This window comes from Anneissia japonica, unplaced genomic scaffold, assembly GCF_011630105.1.
Source record: "Anneissia japonica isolate Jap-2015-1 unplaced genomic scaffold, ASM1163010v1 scaffold287829_len2072220_cov186, whole genome shotgun sequence".
Lineage (NCBI taxonomy): Eukaryota > Metazoa > Echinodermata > Crinoidea > Comatulida > Comatulidae > Anneissia > Anneissia japonica.
The window spans coordinates 1,303,330-1,315,250 of record NW_022716075.1 but is presented as its reverse complement, the minus strand read 5'-3'; the positions used below and the strand labels follow the sequence as shown (position 1 = coordinate 1,315,250).

At 31.4% G+C, this 11,921-nt stretch overlaps 2 protein-coding genes across 2 annotated transcripts in view; both read left to right on the top strand.

Annotated features, from left to right (window-relative positions):
- Positions 1-7,522, top strand: part of LOC117109560 (fibropellin-1-like) — a 15,891-nt gene extending 8,369 nt beyond the window's left edge. The window contains exons 13-21 of the mRNA XM_033251929.1: positions 3,015-3,140; positions 3,473-3,592; positions 3,753-3,878; positions 4,070-4,195; positions 4,396-4,521; positions 4,811-4,936; positions 5,867-5,992; positions 6,662-6,787; positions 7,500-7,522. Coding sequence (XP_033107820.1) covers positions 3,015-3,140; positions 3,473-3,592; positions 3,753-3,878; positions 4,070-4,195; positions 4,396-4,521; positions 4,811-4,936; positions 5,867-5,992; positions 6,662-6,787; positions 7,500-7,522 — 1,025 coding nt within the window. The remainder of the gene's footprint in view (positions 1-3,014; positions 3,141-3,472; positions 3,593-3,752; positions 3,879-4,069; positions 4,196-4,395; positions 4,522-4,810; positions 4,937-5,866; positions 5,993-6,661; positions 6,788-7,499) is intronic.
- A 2,878-nt stretch (positions 7,523-10,400) lies between these two features.
- LOC117109559 (neurogenic locus notch homolog protein 1-like) overlaps positions 10,401-11,921 on the top strand; it is a 29,874-nt gene continuing 28,353 nt past the window's right edge. The window contains exons 1-3 of the mRNA XM_033251928.1: positions 10,401-10,482; positions 10,888-11,022; positions 11,594-11,707. Coding sequence (XP_033107819.1) covers positions 10,428-10,482; positions 10,888-11,022; positions 11,594-11,707 — 304 coding nt within the window. The 5' untranslated portion in view covers positions 10,401-10,427. The remainder of the gene's footprint in view (positions 10,483-10,887; positions 11,023-11,593; positions 11,708-11,921) is intronic.

Sequence of the window (11,921 nt, the reverse complement as noted above, 5' to 3'; positions counted from 1 at the left end):
ATTCATGAGCATTTTGAAAAGGCGTTTATAAAGCGTGTGGGGGTGATCGGCAAATGTTAAATGCGTTGTTTCTGTCTCTTATACACATCTAAAAACATAACTGACAACATGGTTTCGTACTTCTAGACACATTCTCTGTTCTCACTGTCCAATGCCATCAGAAGACGACGTCATTGTCCATTGTATTTCTCATATTTAACTACTATGTATTTTTAGAAACTTGGACGAGAACAATAAGAAAATAGTCATAAATTGTAGTATTCTCTAATTTATATATAAACTTAAAAATACTAAAATATAAATTATAGCATTCAAGAATTAAATAAAAGTCCACTTCGCCACAGAATTTGCAAATATTGTTTTTTAAATAAATGTTTTTTTTTTTTTGTGTGTTCAAAGTTGGTGATGCTGGTTGTGATATTAGTGATGATATTATTATAGTCATTACCATCCTCAACGACGTCGTCGTCGTTGTAGTTGTCATCATTATTAACATCATCTTCATTATTTTCATGATGGCGACGATTATGGTAATGTTAATGGTAATGGTGCTGCTGATGATGACGAAGATGATTATGAATATGATGATGATGATAATAAAAACGAAGATGAAGTCGATGCTAAGTAGTTTGATGTTATTGACTAGAACTTAAACGAGGTGCCGGAAATATTGTGGGCAGAATATCTACTTATTAAAAACAACGTTTGTAATTTCATGTGTTTTATTATACAGATATTGCCTGCTTAGAGGTGTAATATAACATTTGATATCCCCAAGGGAATTATATTTTTTTCGAGGGATTATATTTTCTCGAAGCGCGTAGCGCTGAGGGAAAATATAGTCCTGAGAAAAAAATATAATTCCCAAGGGGATATCAAATGTTATTATTACACCGATAGAAAAGGCAATATCTGTTATATTACATAGCCAGAAATAGATGCAAATAATTAACTGACCACATTAATTAATTAAAATATCAAGAACTTTTATTTAACTTTTACACAATATCTGTTATATTACATAGCCAAAATACTTCATATTACCGTCACTTTTTAAAAATGTTTCTGTAGTCCGTAGCGTAGCGTTATCATTGATCGTTTAGCGTACAATTCACCGTTTGCTAACAAAATAATAATTGATCGATTGGTCGTTTTATAACTTCCTTTAAACAGTGTAACAGTGCGTGGCTTTGTAGCTTAGTAAACGAATGATGATTGAATATTGGATCATCATTAATCCTCATAATTCCAATTGGCACTATCGTAATACATGTAGCTTAACAACCTTGGATAAGCATCAACAACTGTTTGCATTAGCCACAGACAATTGTTACAATAGTTAAAATGTTTTAAAACTTTTTATTATTTTTATTTTTCCTCATTCAACCTGGAAAATTGAAGATTTTCAAACATGTTCCTTAACCCGCCATCATTTCAGTGAGGATTATTCGAGGAACCAAGCGATCAGGCTCCGATTAAAACCCGATGCTAATTGGATTTGAACCAGGTTCTTTAGCAATTGAAGATCTAATACCGCTCAGACAACCGCTTACTTCATTCCATATGACCTATATTTTCCAGTAAATGCCTTAGCAGCAAAGAGATTATTATTATTAGAGGACCCTAATAGTCCAAAATATTGTAGCTAGACATACTATAAGAATTTCAGTATGATGGCAGGTTTATTAATAAGAATAATATCGCTTATTATTACTTCTGAAATAAATTAATAATGAATAAAAACAAAATTTTTAATTATAATATATATTTTATATTTCCTCATCCAGCTAGAAAAATTTGAGATTTTAAAATATGTTCCTTTACCCCTCCAAAATTTCAGTGAGGGTTATTCGAGGAACCGGAGCGATCAGGCTCCGAATAAAACTCGATGCTAATTGGATTTGAACAGGGTCTTCAGCACTTGAAGATCTAATATCTCTCGGACAACCGCTCACTTCATTCCATAATATGACCTATATTTTCCAGTAAATGCCTGAGCAGTAGAGAGATTATTATTAACCCTAATGTACCATCATTTTGCAGCAAATATTTATTTAGAATTTCAAGATGGATGACAGGTTTATTAAGAATACTACCGCTTATTAATATTACCAAATTAAATTAGTACAGTAATGAATAAAAACACTATTTATAATTATAATACTAATTTTTAATTATAGTAGGCCTAGAATCTGTTAATTGAGCAATGTTCTTTCTGACCTCAATGAAAGAGTTGTCAATTACAGTTTATGAACCAGAAGATAATGTTATTGATCCAAAATTGCTTTAGGAATTTGCTTTTCATTTGCTAAAAAAAATTAATAAGTTTACATCAAACGTGAAATAGTATGCAACTGTAGTTAAAACAATAGTATAATTGACAGATGCACAGAGAGCAAAACAAACTGTCTCTATTGACTTAATCTACAATATGGAAAGGTCTTGTATCAATGAAATACAGTCAGCTTTTTAAAGATGGATTTAACTATTAAATATTATTAGGAGATAAAAATAATGATAATGACATGATAATATTAGAGACTTACAAAATGAAAAAAAAACAGTTCAAACTATGAAACGATTTGTCCGTTTTCTTTATACTAACACTGTTTTGAGCCAAGTCCAACTCGAACCAAACCCAACTCGTTCCAAAAACAAATTTGGCCCACTTCTTCTTCAGTTATGTTGCCGCCTTCCTCTTATTGATGATTCTTCAACTGTCTACAACGCCATGCGTATCTGTGTTTGCCACCTTGAAACCATGTTGAACACTTCCGAACTATCACAAAACCAAATGTACCTATAATATTTATTATTATTATTCCATACATTTAGCCTGTCTCTTAGGATCAAATGTAAGAATTCGTGTAAATAATTTATGGAATTTCGTTTTCTCAAAGATGTTTCGACCTATACATTAAATGTTTGAGGATGCTAGAACATTTTTCATGGAGTTTTTTCGTTTATAGTCTTACTTATAGTTGACTGTATCTATATTTTTTTTTTTTTCATAGTTTTGCCTATTTCTTGCCAGACAACCAGTTGTCAAAATGGCGGGACGTGTGTTCCAAACAGTCTTATTGTTGTGGGATTCACATGTAACTGCAAGAGTTGTTACTCGGGAACGTACTGTGAAATATGTAAGTGTTGCAACCAAGAGTAAACAGTTTTATGTAAATACAAGTTTTGCTCGTGATAATATATTTTTTGTAATTTTAGTTTTTAATAGTATTTATTAGTTGCTGATTGACTGTAAGTTTACTTGTTGGTCTGGAATTGGCGCAATATAAATGAATTATAATAATAATAAAATAATAATAATAATTATTATTATTATTATTATTATTATTATTATTAATATTATAGTAATAATACATAATAATAATAGTTATTATTATTATTATTATTTATTTATTTAAAAATTGCACATGATTATAACATTATTTTTTAAAGTAAGTCTGTTTTTTTACAGATACAAATCCATGTAATTCACTTCAGTGTACCAATGGCTGTGTTGTGAGCGATCAGGACGACTGCATTGCATTGTGTATAAACTGCACTCCGTGTTATTCCGGCTACGAATGTCTAAACTGTAATTGTCATTTCATCCGCTTTTGCGATGCCTTATCTAATAAACTTACAGCAATCTTGTTGGATTAGCTAAGGTGTTTTTGCCCTATTTCAGTTAACCGTTACGTACATGTTTACAATTTGATAACTTCAGTATTTACTGTCATTTATTTATTTTTTAGATAATGATCCTTGCGGTGATATATATTGCTTCAATGGTGGGACTTGTATTTCTGAATCTGCCAGCGGAAAATGTAGATACAGATGTAAATGCATCGATGGCTTTTTTGGTACATTTTGCGAGCAAGGTAGGAAATCATAATTTTATTCAATTAATATTTCTATTTTTATTCAATAATTGAAATCATCAATGTTTTAATCTGCAAATACATTGCTTCAAATAATATTCACAAAGAATGTTGGTCTCTACCGCATAAAAACCTTCAAACAAAAACTGAACAAATTAGAGTTTATATAATTTCATTTTTTTTAAATTCAGTTTGGCCTAACTTTTGCCAGTCTGTCAGTTGTGAAAATGATGGTACGTGTGTTCCAAACAGTCCTATTGTCGGGGGATTTACATGTAACTGCAGGAGTTGTTACTCGGGAACGTACTGTGACTTATGTAAGTTGTGTAAACAGGTGTAGGCCTAGATACCAACAATTAGTATCTACTAGTTATTTGTTCGGGTTAAAATAATATTTTTGAACATGTTTTTCAGTTTAGTAGATAATGTACAGTACAATGATTTTTTTTTTGTCAATTTGGGATAAAAATCCTATTGCTAATGTTTACAATTGCCTTAATGCCATTGTTTTTTGCAGATACAAATCCGTGTACGTCACTTCAGTGTACTGATGGAACTGCGTGCGTTGTCAATCCTCAGGACAAGTGCAGCGCATCGTGTATCAATTGCCCGCCATGTTACTCCGGATACGCCTGTTCAACTTGTAAATTAACTTTCTATCAGGATTTCATTCAATTAAATTTAATTTTTATTATTGGCATTTTCATTCGATATAATTAATTAAAATTGTTGGTTCTTATTGGTCCGTATCTGGGCAAAGGTATGCAACACTTAACATGTGGGATGCATGCTACGTTAAGCATAATTTGAAAATAAAAAAGCATGTTTTATACATAGTAGATTTTATCATGTTGCCTCTTTAAGATAGGCCTATCTTAAGTTATATTGTAACGTTGTTGCAGAAAACTAAACATATTATGTTTTGTTTACAGATACAAATCCGTGTGCGTCAATTCAGTGTGCTAACGGAACTGCGTGCGTTGTCAACCCTCAAAACGAATGCAGTGCATCTTGTATCAACTGCCCGCAATGTTACTCTGGCTACGCCTGTTCAACTTGTAATTATACTTAATTATTTGCGTTTTCACTAGATATAATTGATTTTAAGTAGTAGTGATAAATCATAAATGTATATATTATAGATAAACAATTAGGTTTACTTATTTCAATCTATCAAGTTCATTGTTTATTTCACTGTCACTTAAGACATGTAGTAAAAAGTACATTTACTCTTGGAAAATCTGCACTACAGTATTATGTTAAAGACTGATGCATAAAATTGATACTACACTTGTTTATGAACCTGTCTGAGTGTGGATTCGTATTGGTCGGTATCTCATAGTTACCAACCTGAGAGATTTGGAATGCGTGGCTACACCAGTTTGGTGGGGTGGGGTGGGGGGGGAGCAGGGTCCCGGGGTCAGGGGCGAAACCCTGGAGGACCAGGTTCCAGTCACAAAATCAACGGTTGTTTGTGACATAATGAACGCGCAAGACCGCACGCGACTACTAAGTTTCTACTAAATTGATTCTCGAACGAGATAACGAAAGCTCTCTAATTACTCAAGCTACTGCGTGACCGTTTTTATATTTTAATAAAACCAATTTCTATTAATTTTAAATACATTTTCCCATTAATTCGTGATAATTCGTTATCACGCATAGACTTGTGCTAAATGCTTGACAAATTTCTAATGTTTCTCTAAAATGCGTGTTTTCATCATCAATTTGAAATGCGGGACCGTCCCGCATGATGCGAGACGGTTGGTAACTATGGTAGGCCTCGCCTATCTAGGCTAAGGTACGTAAAACTTTACCTACAGGATGCCGGTTATGTTATGCATAATTTGAATATAAACAATATAATATAAAACACATATTTACTTTGTAGATTTCATTATGTTTCCTCTTTAAGACATCTTAAGTTACATCATGGTTATCAACACTAATGGTTATCAACACTAAACATATTATTGTGTTGTTTACAGATACAAATCCGTGTACGTTACTTCAATGTGCTGATGGAACCGCGTGCGTTGTAAACCCTCAAGACGAGTGCAGTGCATCGTGTATCATCTGCCCGTTGTGCTACTCAGGCTACGCTTGTTCAATTTGTAATTTTCTTCTTATCATCGTTATTAATTGACATAATTGGGGTAGGTGCTGAGATAGGTGTTGGAACCAAGGCCAGGATCGAGGCCGGGCTATGGGCCGGACTGAGGTCGGATTTGAAACAGCATTCTGTGCCTGAGTTAGGGATGGGCTGGGATACTGGTCGGGTCTAGTATTAGGACTAATCGGGATCAGTCGAAAATTATAAAGGGGGATGTAGACAAAGTGAGAGTTAGAATCAAATTTGGGGCCATAGTCACTGTCGAGTCGGTAAATGAGAGCTGGTAATGGTTGCGCCTCATATCAGGGACGTGGTAAATATCTGGCCGTGGTTTCAGCCATAGCAGGGGTTGGGATCTAAGCCAGGTTATGCTAGGGTCAGAGTCAGAGTCGGGACATATGTGGAGGTCGAGACCGGAACCAATGTCTGGAACCGGAACACAGTAGGAGATAGTTCCAGGGTACGTACATCTAGATAACATACCTAACTAAACTATCAGTTATTAGCATCAGATTGATCTCAAGCAATTTCTATAAGTCTATTGAAATTAAATGTCAGCAACTTTAAAAAATAAAGCAATTAAAGCAGCATTCCAGAAAGGACCTAACTTAAAACATTACTGGAAATACATCTATCTTATGTGCTTTATTTCAATTTTTTCTATCCATAGACAACAATCCATGTAATGGCGTTTCTTGTTATAATGGTGGTACTTGTGTAGTTGATTTCTCAAACACTGAATGTGGATACACTTGTGATTGCATCCATGGATACAGTGGTACAAACTGTGAACAAAGTGAGAATAAAATTCATTTTAATTTGCATTCTTTAACATGTTAAACTATTAACATCCCTACTATTTGTTTTGTTGCTTTGTATTTACTTTCTAGTATACTCAACAATAAAAAAAATAAATAAATAAATAATCGTTTCAAAAAATTTTTTTTAAATAATTAGTTTTTAATCAAGCTTTTAAAACATTTGTTATTTGATTTTTGTATTAAAGCAGATGGCACTTTTCATACGGTATGGTTTGTCCAACTTTTAAAATAAGAAAAATTAAGATCTTAATTATAGGCCTGTTGCAGGGCCGTAATCTGTGTGTATATTACTGTATAAAAAAGGCACGAAATTTACATAATTACAATCACCAAGCATTAGGGTCTCCAAAGCTATGGGTGATGGCGACTATACTTTTTTATCATATCGGATTTTACTTATAGTAACCGACACCCCGTTCACCGTCTGCCTCTTATCTAGACCAAAAATCTGGTCTTAGCATGTTCTATGGGCCGGCACTGTTACGCTCTAGTAAGTAAAAACTTCCAGGGGTTTTGCACTCTGGAGCTGAGACAGCCTGTGAACGGAGTACTCGATTCGTTAACAAAAATTACCTCCCATAAATTGCCACCCATTTTTTGTTGAAGACGTTAGTGATTATTGTAAAATGTAAAAAAAAAATCACTCAACTTTTTTGCTATTGATTATGAATTGATGCTTGTGTCTAGTCTCAAATAAGCTCATGGTTTAAAATGCCATGGCAACAACTTTTGTGTAAGCCTAATTTATTTTTAATAACTACAGTAGGTAAATGATATGCTAAAGTTACCAAGGTTTTTGATTAGGTTCTGTGGAATGTATTATACTTGGGTTTAAATCTATTATAAAGTAATTTTATAGTGATTAGATTTTGCGATCTCCTGTATATACACATAGCTGCTGGGTAACATTTTTGATGCATCAGCACTTCAACAATTATTTTTGAATTCCTGATACTAGGAAAATTAAATATATTTTCCAACCAAATATATGTATATACATTTATTATATATATATATATAATATATATATATATAATATATACATATATATATAAAATATATGTATTTATAATAATATATAATATGCATATTGTAAATATAAATTCTTTTTTCATATACATATTTATTCATAGTAACTCAACATTATATATAATATCTGTCTCTTATACACATCTAGATGTGTATAAGAGACAGCATATGTGGAGAAGACAAGCCTATTGTGCCCCTACATTCTTGACTACGAGATCCGTGTTTTGCCAGTAAATTGGTCCTTTATAGTAAATGTTAGTAGTGCCACTTAAATTATTAATCACATGTTCCAAATTATGACTTTAAAATAAAAATATGTTATAAAAAAGTATCTTGCACATAGGTAGGCCTATGCCTATAGTGCGTTTGTGCAACATCAGTTTGTTTAATCGCAGTTGTGTTGCGCCTAAAAATATGACGTCAAAGTTTAATTTAATAATTACATTACACAATCTTAATTGTATCAATAAAATAACAGCTCATAAATAATTTGTATCAAATCGATCGATTATTTGTAACCTTGACCGCATTATTATATACATCGTTTACTAAGTGTAGGGCTATGCCGTTTTCCGGATGTGGTTCCAAATACCAGTAAATTCGTGGTTTGAGGCAGATATTTTATTCCAGTTGTCTTATTTAATTAAAGAAGACCGTGGTCTCATGAGGATATACTTTTAAATCTTTTTGAATTGATATGCTTTGAGATCCAAAAAAAAAACAACAACTTAGGATCCGTTATTGAATTTTAATTACATCCGTTGTGAGGGTACACGCCTCCGGATATACGATACTTCATAGCAATTATCATTATCATCATTATTATAATTATTGTAAATATCATTATTGTCATTATTTCATTATTACTATATTCATTATCATCCTGTATTCATCATCATAATAATAATAATAATAGTATTATTATTATTATTATTATTATTATTATTATTATTATTATTATTATTATTATTATTGTCATTATTTTATTATTACTATATTCATTATCATCCTGTATTCATCATCATCCTTATTTATCAAAATTATCAACAACATCATCATTATCATAACATTACCATCATCATTATGAATTCAATTACACTATCGTTTATTTATATAGGCATATATATATAATATACAGTACATATATATATATATATATATATATATATATATATATATATTTTCATCAGAGTAGTGACCCACTCAACACAAATCTGACATAAAAATAATTTATTAAAATAATATATAAATCGCAAACTCTAGGTAGTGCATTTTTTCTTGGTTTTTTTTTTCTCACTAAACGTATAATAGATACGCGAAAATATGCGATGGACTGGTATTAGCAGACACATCCGTTAGTCGGAACTGAACTAGTTATTCAATAAAAATGATGATCCAATATAGTATTTTGATCAGAATATCCGGACCGTATAATACTAGACAAACGCCTCCGGATATAAGAAAGCATGTAAATATATTTTCACAACATCAACTGTCATTATACAATAATAATCATCATCATCTTTATTTTAACAAAAATATATCTATGCCCTTTATCACAATTATTATCTAGCAAAACTATCATCACTATCAATATAATCATTAATTGTTACCATTATCGTCATCATCATTCCTATTACCGTCTACATCAACACACCGTTGTTCCTCATAATTTAACATATAGCCGGGCCTAAATCTAAAACTAAGAATAGACTTATGTTAGTGAATAAGTACTTAGGTAAATATAGAATATGTTATTAATTATTTTCAACTTTAGGTCTATCACTAGTGACCATTAGGCATATTGTTTTTTACTTGGGATTTTCTCTCAGCATACCCAAAATACGTTAATAGGATGGTGTTGTATTTGGAGACACATAAAATCGTCGGAACTGGTATTCAATGAAACGACTTGGTTTTGGTATTTACCAATAACTATATATTGGTTGATTATTAAGATTATTGTTTCGATAGTTATAATAATAATTATAATGTATTATCTTCTTTCGACGTTAAAGTCTAATTATCATTTTACGAGTCTGTGTGTTTCTTTGATTTTACCAACCATAGAAAGAATATATCACCGTGTGCTTAAAAACTTAAAATTGCGGCCACTGCCACCACAGATACCTCAACAGATAATTTTTTTCGTAGACATAGCGTTGCTATGGTTATAATTTACAAAACATAGAAACAGCTTATTGCCATAGGCCTATTTAATAACTGGAGTAGTGATGTCACTACGTCTGGGTTACCAAGAACAGATTAGTAATGGCTTAAGAAGTATAATAAATTCACCCCCTCCAAGTCTAACATTCCAAGTAGAATATTCCAAAAATCAGTATATTGAGGGCATTGCATTTACTAGTGTTCGGTTTATTCACGGCAAGGACATATATAAGTGTTTAAAACGATTGTATCTAAGAACGAATAAACTATATCAAGTACTCACAGGGAGTGATAAGTGGGTTTAAGATATTAGAGCCGATTAGCCTTAGTTTAAACAAACGTATGTAGACCTATATAAATACAGTAATGAGCTGTTACAACATGTATATTATTGGATCTAACTTATAGAGAACTACCATGGAGCTCCAGATTTTATTAATGATTTTAGGTGTATTAAATTTTGCAATCGCTGGTAAGATGCAGTTTTTTAAGTAATTTATTTTTGTTTCAAAATTATTATTATTATTATTATTATTATTATTATTATTATTATTATTATTATTATTACTATTATTATTATTATTATTATTTTTATTATTTATTATTATTATTGTTATTATTATTATTATAAGTATAATTATTATTATTTATTATTATTAATTTTATTATTAATATTACTATTATTACTACTATTAATTCTGTTGTAGTGATAATAGTAGGCCTACTAGCAGTTGTATCGCAGTAGTCAGATATGATGCTATTTGTATAATCTATTTCCTCCTACCATCGGTGTACTTCATGCAATTAAACGTGTGTATGTTACACAATTTATTTCAGTACAGTATTAAAAAAAATGTATTTTTTTAATATTTTGCAGGCTATATACCGATTGGTGATCCTTGCTTAAACCATCGTTGTAGTGAGAACAGCGAATGCGTACCCAATACATGGGGTACTGGCTACTACTGTCAATGTAATGACTTATGCTATAGCGGGCCGTACTGTTCTACATGTAAGAAGAGCACAGGACGTTTGCTCGAAATATTCTATCTAATTAATTTGATAATAATGATCACCACTGTTATTATTATCATCATCATAAACATCACCATTATCGTTCTATCGTCATTATTTTCAATATTATTATCATCATCATCATGGTGAAACTTTCACCATGATATCTAAGACTACAATATTATCACAATACTTCTGTCATCATCATCATCATCATCATCATCATCATCATCATCATCATCATCATCATCATCATCATCATCATCACCATCATCATCATCATCATCATCATCATTATTATCATTAATTTTTTATATGTAGTTTGCAACAGAAAATTTGATAAGAATGGTGTTTTACCCTATTTGGGACGTGCTTAGCATCCAGTACTATAACACGTTAGGTAGGGCAAAGCAACATTCCTATTATTGTCATTATCTTCATCATTAACTTCATAATCATTAATTTTGTGATGCTGATTGTTCTTATCATCACAACTGCCTTTAGATACATGTTGTAATCATAAGCATCTTATTGTCATAATATGTGTTTGTTTTCTGTCTTAATTCTAGATACAAATCCATGTTCTAATGTAGTGTGTGAAAATAATGGACATTGCCTTGCTGAGGGTTGTGAATATTGGTGCAAATGTCCAAAATGTTTCACCGGAAACACCTGCCAAACATGTAAGAAAGCCTAAAATTTAACAATATGTTTTTTAAAAATGTACCGGTATTATTTTGTATTTATTGTACGTTAAGAATGAGAAAGTGGTTACAATAAACTAACAAATAGCATTTATTAAAACTTTTATGAATGTTGAATGTTTAGTTTTTGTGTGCCACATGTCATTATGTGTGTACTTTCATATTTTCGTTTGAGTCCTTCCGATGATGTAAT